Here is a 15,930-nt window from a genome sequence, read left to right as displayed (position 1 = left end):
ATTAAGCGACTACCTAAGGAAGTAACTGGGGCGATTCTATAAGGCCCTACAATAATTAAATATAAGACTTATATAGTTAGTAAAGCTTATAAGATTATATTAAGAAGGATACTAATAGATAAGGCAATAAGGCCTTTCTTTTGTATATATGTAGATTTAATTTAGGGAATTAAAGCCTATAATAGATATAAGTACGCGATCTATTTCCTTAATAATTTGGTTTAAATAAATAAGGTTAAGACATTTATATAGAAGTTATTAACTACCTAAGCAATTATTAAATATTATAATATAGTCGAGCAACGCTACGGCTTTAAAGTTATTATTATTTATATTAGGACAGCGGTAAAGAGACACCCCCTAATTGATACACGGACACCCCCCACTGATTGAGTTTAGTTTCTCCCTTATTAAGTTAGAATATCACGTGAATTTAAGTTGTTTGCATCCGCATCAGTGCGTGACGGTCGCGCGCCCCTACCCAAAATATTACCTCGCATTTGCCTTACCTATTCCCACCCCAGCCCCTAACTGTTGAGCGCCTCCACGGCCGCCCGGCTAGCTCTGTTTGCGTTAATACATCAACTCGTCGCGAGCCATCGGCATTCGAACAGAATACTGGGTATGCTACGCGTGGGCAAGGTCGTGGGCAAGGTCGTGGACGTGGGTGCGGGTGCAGGCGCGGGTGCAGGCGCGAGTGCGGGCATGCTCACAGAGGCAGTTCGTAAACATTAAGCAGAGGTAGCAGCACTCAAATAAGTTCATGCGGCGCCTCACAGAGTACTGCGCAATTGAGGTGTTACGGTCATAAGAGATTTTCACGATGCAGATGCAAACAACTTAAATTCACGTGATATTCTAACTTAATAAGGGAGGAACTAAACTCAATCAGTGGGGGGTGTCCGCGTATCAATTGGGGGGTGTCCGTGTATCAATTAGGGGGTGTCTCTTTACCGCTATCCTTTATATTAATAACGAGTTATTACTTAGAGGTAAATTCGATAACTAGATCGCCGAAAAAGGTATTATAGTAGAGTACTTAGCTCTAAGTACACTAGAGTAGAATAGTCCTACGGAACGTTTTAGGGAGGTAATTAATAATAATTCATTGCTTAACGTCCGATTCGGATCCCTATTGGGCCCACGCGGACTACTCCTTATTTACATGTGGGGAGAAAACTCTATAAATGAGAAAACCCCGTAATCCATCTCCCCGCCTTTTGGGACTCGCCTACTTAGCGCCTACAAGTCGCCTATGGTGCTCTACTACCTTACTATTTAACCTCCTTGGGAACCACTGCTGCCGTAACAAGCCTACGGACGCGCTAGTATTATAAACTATTACTCTACTACTGTAGAGTTACTAGGGGGCNCCTGCTGCTCGCCCCCTTGCCTTTTATTACCATTTCCCTTGCAACCCGGAACTAATTTAGCATATTTTAACTAATAAGCCACTAGGTGACCGCCTTAAGGCCTTTTTATGTTAAGAGTAGTGTATTATAGTTCTCTATACTAGCTGCTAAGAGTATTATTTCTTAATTAGTGTATAGGGGGCATAGCAGTATTACGTGTTTTGGTGTCTGTCTTGGCTAGCTATATTCGCATCTTAGGCTACCTACTAGGATACCCACCCAGTAAAGCTAATCTTTTAGTCCTATTATTCCTATTCTTAAGAGTGTTACTATTATATTTTCTACCTTTATTAGGCCTTCTTAGAGCCCTTAGGTATTTACCCCCTATAGCATTAACTATACTATAGCTTGGGTTCGTCTTGCCTAAGTTAGCCTCTATACCTTTAACTCCTATTTACCTCTTTAGCGTTAGTCTAACTAGTATTATATTACGGTAGATGGTTTCCTAGCGTTCTTACGTGTTTTACTTTAGCTCCTTTCTCTATCTTGCTGTTATCTTTACTAACCTCTTACGCGTCTCCCTTCCTCCTCTATATAGGCCTGGGCCCTAAAGCGGCACCATTCTTCTTTTACTTTCTTTACCTATTTCTCTAATATCTCTTCCCTACTTTAGGGTTATTGGTTTATTCTTCTATAGGGCACCCTAGGGTCCCTCTATAGTTTACTTAGGCGTGTTTTAATGTACTTTATAATATTAGAGTTACGTTTATTTTACGTCCTTTATATTATAGTGGCTTTAATATATAACTATAGGGGGGGAATATTGGATTCCTTCTTAAGCAGTGCTATAGCCGTTCGCTTATACCCGCCTATAATACTCCAGAGGTAGGCTGTCTGGACCTTTTAAAGTGGTTTAAGGAGTAATTTAGGGGGGCCCTTCTTAGTTTCTCTAATGGCCTAAATACTGGATCTATATATTATGGTTAGCCAGATAACTACTATATATAGTAGGCGTAACCTCTAGAAGTATGGACCCTATATAGAGTTAACAATCCTAAATAAAGTAATGAACTATGCTTAGCCTTTACGGGCTGCTTACGCCGCATATACGCTCTACTAGAGCTTACTGTCTACCTATACTCCTAATACCCTTAAGCCCTAAACTGGTTAACCCCTAAAGCCTTAAATGCGAATTATATGCTAGAGATCTATAGATTAGTTGCGTTTTCTTATAAAATAGATTAGCTAGTATTTCTCTGGTAAGAATTAGACTCTATAACGTTTTGCCTATTCTATATAAGTGTTATAAGCTTTCTCTAGTATTCTGCAATTCTCTGCGGCTATTAGCCCGTATATAATTAGGTTTATATTATTAACGAAGCCTATCCCCTAGGTCGCCCCTTTCTTAAAGGAGTTAAGTAGGTTGCTTATAAAGAAAAGGAAGAGTATAGGCGAGAGGGGTGATCCTTATAGTATTCCTATTGCTACTATAATAGGGGGGCTTTAGTATCTACTAAAGACTAGTAATATTTCTTTCTAGCCTATAAACCCTTAGACAAATTATATAATCTATTCTAGGAAGCCCTTTACCCTAAGGATATGCAGGAGACGCTTATAGGGTATATTATTATAGGCACCACTAATATCTAAGCTAAGCATTAATACTATAAAGTCCTTTCGCATCGCCTATATAGATTTAATAGTGGTAGCGAGTAGCATAAGTGCTAATAGTGTTGAGCGGTTCTTTCTTGCCCCTATTTGGCTTTATAGTAGTAGGGCGTATTTCTCTACCGTGTCTGTTATGTGTTCCGCTATTACCCTTTCTAAGATCTTACTAAGGGTGTTTTCTAAGGCAATAGGGCGGTAGCTTCCTGGGATTAAGTAATCTGCTTTGCCTTCTTTTCGTAGGACAACCGTCATTATAGATCTTCCGAGTTGTGGGTAGTAGCCTATAGTAAAGCATGCTCTAGCTATATCTATAAGCTAAGGTGCTATAAGTGGCCTATAGGTTTTTAGGGCCTTATTTATAATCCTATCTAGTTCTAGTGCTATATTATTTAAAAGGCGGCTAATAGTTCTAGCTATTTCCTCTATTATTATATCGCTGTTAACCCACAGGCGAGTCACCGGTGTTTTGCCCGTGATATTACTAAGGTCTACTAGAGCCGGTTAGGGGAAGAACCTTTCTATAAGGATTTTTGCCTTCTTATTATTATCGTTTATGGCCTATAATTCTCCTACTCTTCGTAGGGGTGGTAGGTGTGGGTTTTCTACTAAGCGCCCTGCCTTTTTTTTTACCTATTTCACTATAGCCCAAAGGCCCTTATTATGGGGGAGGCTTAGGTTAGAAGTATACTTATTTATAAACCGTCTCCAGTTATTCCTTACTTCTTTTTTTAGGGTATTCTTTAGCTGGTTTCTTGTGTCTTTATATCGTCTCTTGTCTTTAGGGTTATGGCTACTTATATATTTCCTTCTTACTCGTCATTAGCTGGTAACTAGAACTGCACATTATATAGACCATACATGTTACGCGTAGGGGCCCAGTTTTAAGATTGGGCAGTGCTCTTCTAGCCTATTTTTAATTGCTGCCTAGATCCTTTCTAGTCTTCGGTTAATTTCCTTAGAGGTAGCCAATAAGCCTCGCTTGTTTGGTATTAGGTGGATTTCTTTTAGGTTTTAGAGTTGTTGTTTAACTGTATTAAGGAAACTGTTTGTCTTAAGCTTCCTTATTGTGTATCTTTTTCTATTTAGTTGCGCTTTGGTATCTAGGTCTAGCTGTATCTGGATAGGGATATAGTCTAGGGTAAGTGCCTATTCTTCTTTAGGGTTGCACCTTTCGAGTCTCTAGTATAGGCCTTCGTCTATAAATATAAGGTCAATTGTGCTTTTGGCGGTGCCTCGTTGCTATATAATTGCTCCTAGGGGGGTGGCTAGCTTAAGGCCCCAGATATTTATAGCTCTTAGTAGGCACTCTAACTGTTAATCTGCAGTAATATGGATACCCCCCTACCGCGGGTGGTGGAGGTTTATGTCTCCTAGTAGGATAGACTCTATACCTTCGGTTTTTAGTAAGCTTATTGCCAATATAATATTCTCTGTTTATAGGACCCCTTTGACCCTAGGGTTATATATATTAATAATTTATACTAGTCCCCTATATGTTTAGATTATTATAACTGCAATATCTAGGTTGACTGCCTGCTATGACCATAAGGATAGGCTGATAGCCTTACTGATTATAAAGCACACGTATATGGCTACTTTTGGTTCGTATAGGAGCTGGAATCCTTAGGGGCAGTATATTAATTGTGTAAAGGTATTGTAATACGGTTCTTATATAGTAAGGATATAGTATTTCTCTAGGTCTAGACTGTCTAGTAGGGGCCTTATAAGGTAGTAGTTTGTGTTGCCGCAGTTATACTATATAATGGATAGGTGGCGGACCCCTGGCGAGGGTCCTTTAACTCTCCTTTATTTCTTACTTCTTCTATTTCTACTTTCTCTAGAATATTTAGAGCTTTTGTCTCTTATGTCTACACCCTAGTTACTACTTATTTTGTGTAGAGCTTTCTATTTCCATGTCTTATATTCCTATTAGCGCTTCTATATCTAAATCTGTTATTATTACTGGTTCTTCCCCTGTTCTTACTAGTCGGCTGTGTGCCCTTTATAGGTTGGCTGCGAATGTTATATTTGCCGCATTAAGTCTAATTCTTAATTGTCCTGGTTTTAAGCCTGCTGTTGCTGTCTATAGGGGTCTTTCTATAGGGCGTCCTCTTCCTTATATCCCCTGTGACCTTTATATCCCTAATTAGTCTGGTGATGTTATACGGCGTTGCTTCTGGCCCGTTAAGGCTTGGGATAGCTGGCCTAGCCCTCTAGTATTGAAGGTAGGAAACGCTAGGAAGGTGCCTGCGTCCCCCTAGCTTATCGCCTATTGTTTCCATTTGTATAACCTAGTGTATAGTTGTTCCCGCAGCTGTTAAGCCCTTACCTTTTGTCTCCTATATTTAATGCAGTCTTCTCTCTCCTACGCCTTATGTGTGCTTTGGTGGTAGTTCGCGCATTTTGTTTAGTCTTAATTTAAGTAATGTCTCGTATTATGGGGGCCTGTATAGTAGCCATAGCATACCTATACTGCGTATATAGATTGGGTGTGTCCCTATTATATATAGCGATAGCATCGTTTTAGGCGTAGTTTATAGTTATAAAGCCTTGTATTATATATAAGGCCATTTATAATTATTCCTTTTTAAATAAGGAGTTTTTACATTCCTAGTATATGTGTGCTGATGATAAGGGAGCTATGCGTTCGTCTGGCGTCTCCCTAGCGAGTCTCTAGCGACCCTTATATTCTCTTATTATTCTTATTATATACTTAGTTTATATTTTCCTATTAAAGCTATTAAATTTAGGTGATTTTAAGTCCTAGTATAAGGCGTTCCGTTTGTCTTACTATCTCCTATATAATTGCTATATTGTCCGCCTAGCGTCCCTTTTCTACCCTAAGGCTTATAGGAACCGCTAGGACTTTAACTGGGTAATCCTTATAGAGTACTTTTATGCTAATACGTTCTCCTAGCCTATCCCCTACCCTTACGGCTCGTTCCTTTACCTATTAGTTCTTTAGGGTGACTCTAATGTCTTTACTTTTAAGGTATTAGACTATAACAGCGTTATAGACCTCTTTGCGTATCTTTGTAAGGACTTCTGTTTCTAATTATCCCCTAAGCCCCTCTGCTTATTCTGTGTTTAGTTATATTATAATTATATACCTAGTTATTAACTTAAGGGGGGTGGGTTCCCTGTGCTATAAAAGTATAGCTATAGCGGCCTAGGTGCGGTTCGCCGGTAAGGGGGGATTATGCTTATTTTTAATTTTGCTTAGCCGTTAGAGGATTTAATTAAGGGTTTGCTAGAGGGGCGCCTAAGGTTCGCTAGACTAGCGAAGCCATTCTACTAGCTGTATTAGTTTATTATAGCTAACGGTTACTCCCCTATAATTTTAGATACTAGACACGTCTAATAGGCTTTATATTTTATTAGATGCCTTTTTAATAGAGGTATTTCCGCTTTATGGTGTGGTATTCGCCCGTTTTTATTGTGGAGGGCTATTGCTAGGCGTAGTTCTAGCGGTCGCGCGCGAGTGCGAGCCACCGTCGTTTGACGTGTGCCTCCCCTGCGATGCATGCATCTCAGGGGGATTCTCTGGGTGTTTTTTAGGGTTCTTTTGGTTGGTTTTGGTCTTTTTGGGCCGGGTGCAGCAAGAGCTCCTTTTTCTTCCACGTCAAGAAATATACAGTTAGCTTTTTAGGGAGGTAATTATAATAAAGGCTTAATGTATGTAAATTAAAGCTTAACTACTAGAGGAGCTCTAGCCTAAGGCCTTTAAAGTAGTAGTATATATAACAAATAGGATACTAAGCAAACGGCTTAACTAGAAGACGCCTTTTAAAAAGCTTTAATTAGTAATAGGTCTTTTACTAACTAAACTAAATATAGCTTACCTATACGCCTATGGCTATAGAGCCTATATACTTAAATATAATATTCTACGTACTTAAAAACTTACTCTTAGAGCCTATATTGGGTATCTAGTAGGGTATAATTTAACGAATATCTTTTAAATATATATACTAAGCGAAAAGAAGGTAATTTAAATAAGAGACGTTATGTTTAATAAGTAACTCGTCTATAATAACAGTAAGCCAGATCTTATAAATTTGCTTTAAGAGAAAGCCAATTAAATGCTGGAAGTAATTAATGTAATTAACCCCAATAGGACGCTTTAAAAAGACTTAAACGAGGACACGAATAAGGAAGATGAGATTTTTAATGAAATTTAGGTGGACATTAATAGAAATTAATAGGTGGATTCTAGTAGATAAATCGTTAACTATAAGCAGCTAGACACTTAAGGCGATAACTTAATTATAGTAGACACCTTAAAAGACGATCCTCTACCTAGCCTTCCTATACTAGAACTAACGCCAGAACCTTAATTAAATCCTACTAATATAGGTCCCTTAAGCTCCTTAAATACCTTTAGATCCTCCGCACTATCTACCTATTAACGCCCTAGATTTAAATATATTAAAATTAACCCGGAGGAGTTAAAGGATAAGGATGGCGCAGCCGTTAATAAGGATAATATTATATAAAGTAAATAGTTAAAGAAGCCAATTAAAAGATATAAAGCTTATTTAATTTACTTTAAAGAGGTAGATACCTTCTAACCGCTTTAAGTAGCCTTTTACATAGGGCTTAAATATTAAAGGAAAATACACTATAATAAACTTCTACCTCTACCTAAGAACTAAAAGGAGCTTATAAGATACTAGTATAAGGTAGAATTTCTAATAGCTGCTATAAAGGAGTACACGGATTTAGACAATTGTAGAATATTTAAAATTATAGATAAGACTTAATCTATTAAAACGGTACCTATTACCTAGGTATTTACCTATAAGATAGATACTAATAAATATCTTATAAAGTTTAAAGCTTAACTTTATATAAAAGGTAATCTATAAGAATATATATACAGCAACTTTAGTAGCTAAAGTCTTTAGAGCTCTCGCAGCAATTATTATAGTATTTAATTTAGATGTCTAGTAGGGTAACGCTATTAACACGTTCGCAAACAGCCTAATTAATAAAATTGTCTATATTAAATATCTAGATAGATTTACTATTAAGGGTAAATATCTACTACTACATAGAGCTTTCTATGGACTTTAACAATCGCCACATCTTTAGCATAATAACTTTAGCAATTAACTCGTTAAATTAGGGTTAAAGCCCGTTAGTAGTAAGCCGTATCTCTACTATAATAACTTACTAATTATATTCTTCTATATAGATAATATCTATATCGCCTTTACCAGAGAAAATTAATTAGAGCTTTAGAGCTTTAAAGAAGCACTAATAAAAAAGTATAAGATAAAGGACCTAGGTAAACTATCCTAGTTCCTAGGAATTTAAGTCTTAAGAGATAGGAGTTAGAGGAAGCTATAGCTTTATTAAGACTTCTATATTAAGAAGATTGCTAATATATTTTACCTAACTAATATACGCTTAGTTAGTATACCTATAAGTACTAATAAGCTCCTACCTAACCCAGAGGAAGCTTTAAAGTAGGAGATCTATATCTACTAAAGGATAGTTAGATTACTATTTTACGCAACTTATATTATAAAACCCGATATAGCTAGAGCTTTAGGCAAGCTATTGGAGTTCCTATAAAACCCCTTACCTCTATATAACACCGCGGCCCGTTAAGCAATTACATACCTCTATTAGAAGAGAACTCTCGCGATTAAATACTTAGGAGGGAATTTAGGAAGTTAAGCCTTTACGGGGGCAAGTAACGCAGCGTTTGGAGACGATTTAATAAGCAAACGCAGCATGGAAGGATATTTGTTTACCCTATTCGGAGGAGCAATTAATTAGCGCTTTACTAAGCAGACGATGGTAATAAAGTTAAGTATAAAGGCAGAGCTTATAGCTTTATCTTATACAGGAATGGAGTTAATCTAGTAGAGTTGCTTCTTTAAGGAAATTAAGTTATTCTTAGATAAGGAGCAAATAATTAGCTGCAATAATCTATAGATAATTAAACTGCTTATAAAGGACGGATAAAAGCTCTCTATAAAGCTTTAACACGTTAATATACACTATTACTGGCTTTGCTAAGAAGTATGTGATAGCCGAATTAAAATTAATTAGACGCCTATAGCTGCTATAGTCGCAAACAGCTTAATAAAGGCCCTACCGCGTCAGAAACATAAGGCGTTCGTTTAATAGTTAAATCTTATTAATATTAAGGATCTAATTTAATTTAATTTAAATAATATTAAGTAAGGTAACTATAGAGGATTTCCTTTAAAACTTAACACTAAATTACCTATTATAACTTTTTGTTCTATTTTCTATCTAGCTACTTAGTCTTAACTAAGCAGCTAGGGGAGTGTGTTAACCGTTAAGGTCACTCTTAGGTACTACCTTATAACTTACTACCCTGTTCTTGTATATCTTACTACTGTCTTGGTTAGCAACTTGGTTAACGACTTGGTTAATAACTTGGTTAACGACACGGTAACCAAATTAGTCTACTACCCTTTTTCTTATGTATTTATAGAGGCTCTAGAGCCACATTTAATAGACAGAGTTCTTCTCAGTGACTTGTCCGTTTGACAGAAATTGATCCAAGCATAAACAACATCGTTGATGTAGGTCTAACCACAAGAGAGAATCTAGCGTTTTCTGCAATATTAACTAAGAACTTCTTTAAAGATTGGTCTTGAAGCAGATACGTAACGATTTACCTGGATATCTAGACAAAGCACAAAACGAGTTTTAAATGCATGACAGGATTAACGAACTACATTGCGATTATATACTATATGCGCGAGGTTGCAGGACTGTAGAGAAGCTTATTGCCGTTAGAATAGGCGCAAACCTCGTAGCTTTTATAATACTCTATCTTTAATACTGCTTATGGGGGGATCTTGACAATCTAATAGGGGAATTTATTGATAGGTAAGACTAGAATAAATTCTTGAGGTACGAAGTGCTCTAATTTTAGATTAGCAATTGATATCTGCCTAAGCTATTCCTGTGGCATCTTTTTCGTGCACTGGTAATGGCGAACCACTATACTAAAACTAGGGCGATGACCCTAACTGGGAAGGGGAATTTGTACACCGTGACCTTAAAATGGCGAATGTGCTCCTGCGGATTCCCGGATGGGAGACGTCTTTGAAGGTTATCAGACTGAAGGTTGCTGACTTTGGTCTAAGAATTTTCACGTCATGGAGCGACTCAAGAAATCTCTATATGTTCAATGATTACGGTACTCTAGGGTTTATGGCGCCGGTATGGCTTCCTTGGCTATTCTTTTAGCCGTTCCAGATACGTTTCGGAACGCTAACTTGCGTATTAGGAGATGCCATAGCAGGGCGCACAGATGTTTAATGGCCGTAAGTTGCTCGCAAGAACTAATGTGTGACAAATTAGAATGGTTATATGGTGTTGCATGCGCCGTATAAGGACCCGGCACAGCCTACCTGGACAAGAGAAGACCAATGTTATTTGGATGATTACAACGCAATAGAGTACAGCGAAGCGGACTATAAAACAATATACAGCATAGACTTGGTTAATATGGTCAATTCGTGTCTACGCCGTTTCCCAGAAAACAGGCCTACCCTAACGCAGCCAAACAAATTCGAGTAATATTTGTTGGTAGGGGGTACTTAGGCAGTCTCTTTGAGATGGGTTTCTTCGCCGGTTGGTCTTCTCTTAAAGGCAAGTAATCAGTCTTAGTTTTCGACTGCAATATTGTTAGACCACTGATTAGGCTGGCGGAAAGATATATAAGATGCTCTATGAGGAAGAATCTAAGGGGCTCGATGGCCCGAGATTATCTCAGGTGGCTCAGCCGCTTCGTAGATGATTGGCAGGCCCGCCCCTTTGCATAACTTCTTACTAACCCTTAACTCCACGTGACCCAGCAATCCTCTGCGAAGCGTCTGAGAGCTTATGGGCGCGTGTTTGGTGCAACTCGTATACTATTTCCAACGCATATCAAATTCAAATAGCTATATTAGGGTTAATTCAGCAGCTATTGCTACAGTTCGCGATGCATTTACATTATAACCTCTCCTACTAATATATTTTAATTAATTAAATTAGCTAACTAATATATTAGGGGGCGAAGTACAGCCTTAAAGTTTAAAGACGTGTTTTTAAACCCGTATTCACCTAACTAGCTATATTAGAACCTTAATCGCATTTTACCACTATAACTTATTTTTCCCTAAGATTAGGTGAGCTACTTCTTATTATAGCTAAAAAGTAGCTTACCTAATCTTAGGGAAAAATAAGTTATAGTAGGGAAGTTCTATCTTAAAAGCATGAGGAAACTATGAGGTGTAAGGGTATAAAATGCGACTATTTTCCCTTAGACCCTTAGAGAGGAATTGCCTCGCACGTGCTCTAATTGGCTAGATCGCTTGCGCACGGTACCTTCCTTGGCAGAATTTTTATGACAGAATTGCATAATATTCATAAAGTGAGAGGCGAATTCCTTAACGAGGGTCTGGGGCACCTGAGATAAGCCCGAGAAGGTGGCCCGCGCACTGTCACGTGACCAATCACGTGCACATCGCCGAGCTGTCAGATGCGACCGGAGTATCATTACTTCCGGGACCAGATCGGTTTGCCGTAGGTGAACAGGCCCTTGGTACTCCAGATCTTCGCCAAACTAGCAATCCTCCCCCACCAAAGCGCCGCAGACTGAATACTGCCACATAGCTAGGAGCAATGGCACCTTCGCAACATTTTCTACCCCACCAATATACTATTAGAGGACAATGAGGAGGAAGTGTAAGGCGTGAGTCGTTTAACTGTTACCGGTCATGTTTCTTACCCTTTGTAATTTACCCCGTACGAAGGGCCCTTAGACTATTTAGTAAAGGTTGCAAGGAATCATAGTAGAATCCTAAGTGTTTACTCGGAATAATTGCCAAGACTTTTACGCGTAAATGCCTACCTACCTAGGTAGGTAGGATGTGGTATAACTAGCTGAGATCATATCCATGAAACAATCCCCGTTCTATAAACAGCCCCTAACCGCCGGTGCGGCACAGCAATCAACAGGGTGAAATACTCACCAAGGAGTTCCCAGAATCTTTATTAAATATATCCAATCCTAGATGAGTGACAAGCAAATCTCAGTTCTAGTCGCACGCATCGTGTGTGAGCGCAATAGAAAGCTTGGCGTTGTTGGTCGAAACGTTTAAGACCATTCTAGCTCCGATTTCTCCAAGAGTCCTCGCGCATGCGGCGTACGTCGCAGGCATTGGCGCCTCTCACTGCAGATGCCTAGGTTAGAGACCTACTGGGGGCGCGGTTACCAATAACACCCATGGCGGAGCTTTAATAAAAGATCAGATTGGCCGCGCAATGCTCAAAGTCTGTTGTAATCCCAGGTGTCCACAAGTTGACTCGACTGAAGAGTGCAATAAATTTTTTCATTAACTCTACGATATACACTTGTACCCAAATTGTGCAATGGTATTCTCAAGGCGGACCAAACCTCACCTCTCGGTGCTTGCGGCATGCATGATACTCGCATTACTGTGGCTTTTTAATAATAAGAGGGTTGCCAACCAGGAACCCCCAAAGCATGATCACAGTTTTACAAACATAGAAGTGTCCTCGACAGCATCCCTGAAACCAGAATTTATGGACGCAAAGCCCCAAATGGAGGATAAAGTCATAGTGATCGGCAAGCTCTCAAGTGAAGACACATCCTGGGTAGTAGAATTACAGAAGTAAGTCTCTTCAATTTCCTTGCTCTCCAGTCTGCGACTCACACAACTATACCTCAATAGCTGGACTTCCGCAATCTATACCGTTGACTCACTCACCGCACCCCTTCATACCCCTATGAACAAAGGGAAAGAAGGCATGGCCTATCTCACTTATATAATCGACAACTACCACGCGCTCCCTCGTACAATGGCCTTTATCCACTCTCACCGTGACGGCTACCCCCGCGCCTGGCACGTCGATTACCCAAACTACAGTAACGTAGGATCGCTGCTAGCGCTTCGTACAGACTTCATTCAGCGACAGGGCTACGCAAATTTACGCTGTATACACGAGCCTGGATGTAGGAATCCGGCGAAACCTTTTCGGTCTCCCGAGGACGTCGAACCGGATCATATATACGAACTCTCGCTACCAGAGGCCTGGGGAAAGTTTTTTGAGGGAGTGGAGGAGATGGCAGAAGTACCACAGGAATTTGCGACGGCATGCTGTGCACAATTTGCAGTCAGTCGGGAACAAGTCCTTAAGAACGATTTGCAGCAGTACGTTAGATTACGGGATTGGTTGATCGAGACGACATTAAGCGATGACATGAGCGGAAGGGTTCTGGAGTATTTGTGGCATGTTATCTTTGGTCGGCCTGCGGTTGAATGTCCGCAGCTAGAGAAATGCTGGTGTGATCTTTATGGGAGATGTGAGTTATGGGATATGCAAAACTCAGCGGAAAGATTGGAGACGTGACAGGTGACGGTTTTTCTGTGGCATGTATATTATGGTAAGATATTTTCTGAGAAATGAGGCCATTGCTTGAAAGAATGGGAAATGAATCAAGCTAAATTAGAAGTCCGCCTAGAATCAATTCTTCGAATCTCTAGATTCTCATACGCTAGGCCAAGGCCAAGGCCATTTGATCGTGCCAGAAAAATTTCCTGCCCTCGTGGTGAAGGAGGTTAGGTACTTCAGCATAACTTATAGTGCAGGATAGCAAAGTCTTAGGTAAAGGATTCCTCGAGAAAGTAACGAAAGCTATTCCGTATGGTCATATTCATAGACTATCACTTAGAGTCCAAACTTATGACTGATAGGCAGCGAAGGGTCATACTGGATTGAGAATTCTTTAGTCACCCGTACTAAACGGATCGCATCCCTACCGTACCCTAAAACTAGGCAATATGAATGGTAAAGGATGGGCCGGTATCTGTCCACGTATAATCGCACGATGAATGAGTACGTTCGCGCCGGGACATGTGATGGGCTTCTCCACAGTACTCCCAAGAGTTGATATCCAAATTCTCTTATTCTCCAGTAAATCTTCTGCGAAAGGATTGCTTTTGCACCATCATCTAGTCCAGCCACCTTTGGCCGTCCTTTCACACATATTGTTGTTGTAAGTATTTCTCTTTCGAAACGGTCGCTGGCTGATTGCGGCTTCACCGCGATGGCGAGTCGAGAGGCGCGCACGGAGGAGCGGGGCCGTGGAGGTTCATGGGGAGTCGAGACATAGCACTGAAGAGCATCGGAAGGAAAGTTAAATCCCTATATCTCCATAATTGTAAGAGATGATTGCTTGAACTGCTACAGGCAAGTAGTCTCTGCAAGGCTGGAAAGTTGTGTAAATGCGTTAATTGTCTACGAGGATAGCTATTTGGTATTTGTGAGCAAAAAATTAGCCGGGTTGGTAATCCCCTAATTGATAGAATAAGTGAGTACTTCGTACAGTGGAACTTAGTTATTGGGTTCCTAGTAGCTGCAATACTGACTAATCAGCCAAGCTCGGATATCTCGTCAATTTCCTACGCCAATCCATTAACCGATAAGAGTTGTCTTGGAGCTAAGCAAGATGTCATACCCTTTGCAATAGTTCTGTAGTTCAGCGCTTATGCTTATTCAACGTGTTCCGGCCTTAAAACGATCTCGTGCGAGTAATTGCGGAGCGCACTTTATGGGATAACATCTCATAATCCTATCTATAGGAGCCTTAAGAATAAATTGCAGGTAAATCTATCTGTGTACTCCAACGATTGATAGAAGCTTACAGAGGGAGGAACCAGATAGTCACCGGACATTGTCAACTGCGGTTCCCTTCACTTGAATCTTGTAGTCGGTTTTTCAATCCCTATCAACATCTCTCACGACAAAATGCAGCCTGCTAAAAACATACATCACTGGAGCCTCAAGCGGTTTTGGTGCCTTGGCCGCACGTCATCTAAGCCTGCGCAGGCCATACGGTCTATGCTGGTTTCTTCAGCCCGGATGATAACACACAATCCGCGCAGTCCGATGTTTCTACATTCGCATCTGCTAACAACATCCGGCTGCGTTCTGTCAACCTCGACATCATCTCCGACTCGTCAATCTCTGCTGGCCTGACTAAAGTACATTCGGAAACAGGCGGGATCCTCAACACGATTATCCATAATGCTGGTCATGGCTCTCTCGAAGCCTTTCAACGCAGTATCTGCACCAACTTTATTAGATGAACGCAGCAGGCACATACCGGATGAACAAGATATGTATTCCGCACCTCCACAGAGTCGGGAAAGGGCATGTGATATGGATTTCAAGCTCCAGTGCCCACGGTGGCGTACTTCCCCTTTTGGGGCCTTGCTCCGTTGCTAAAGCAGCTACGGACTCGCTCGCTGTGACGTATGCGACAGAACTTTCCCATGGAGAATCGAGACCACGATCATGGTTCCAGGTATGTTTATGAGGGGTACGAATCATTTTGCGAATGCTGGAAAGCTGGAAGATGGAGGAGTTGCGGCTGAGTATCCGGATGGATCACTATAATGGGTGCCTGAGCAAACTCTAAGAGGTGTGGAGAAGAATATGCAACCAAGTACAGACCTAGTAGTGGTTGCGGAAGCAATTGTCAAAGTTGTTCAGGCGCCGGAGGGGAAGAAGCCATTTCGTGTCCACATTGATTCGTTTAGAGATGGCTCAGAGGAAGTGAATGGATTGTCGGATAGAAAAAGAGAAGGGCTTTTTGACAGACTGGAGCTAGAAGGACTTTTGAAAAGGAAGAGTTAGATATTCGTGGGCATTGTATGGGTGTCCCGACTCCGAAGTCATTGTTGGCTCTCTTTCGTTCTCTGACTTGTTCGAAATACTTTCGTTTCTGTCATCCTACGCTCTTTACCTCATTTCCATATTACATTGAGTTTGCATAGCGCGAAAATAAGTTGTGAAACATTGATGATTGAATGATTCCCATCCGAGATCTTTTTTCCAGAAGTTG

General features: G+C 40.3%; 1 protein-coding gene across 1 annotated transcript; it reads left to right on the top strand.

Annotated features, from left to right (window-relative positions):
- Positions 1-12,623: 12,623 nt before the first annotated feature.
- Positions 12,624-13,433, top strand: K441DRAFT_556392 (uncharacterized protein; the record flags this gene model as incomplete). Its single annotated transcript, XM_067643321.1, has 2 exons — positions 12,624-12,694; positions 12,755-13,433. 2 exons carry the CDS (start codon positions 12,624-12,626, stop codon positions 13,431-13,433), a joined length of 750 nt encoding a protein of 249 aa, XP_067504776.1.
- Between the last annotated feature and the right edge of the window lie 2,497 nt (positions 13,434-15,930).

Source organism: Cenococcum geophilum (assembly GCF_001692895.1).
Source record: "Cenococcum geophilum 1.58 unplaced genomic scaffold K441scaffold_17, whole genome shotgun sequence".
NCBI classification, from domain to species: domain Eukaryota; kingdom Fungi; phylum Ascomycota; class Dothideomycetes; order Gloniales; family Gloniaceae; genus Cenococcum; species Cenococcum geophilum.
The sequence above is the reverse complement of the archived record's forward strand: the minus strand, read 5'-3'. Positions and strand labels throughout refer to the sequence as shown.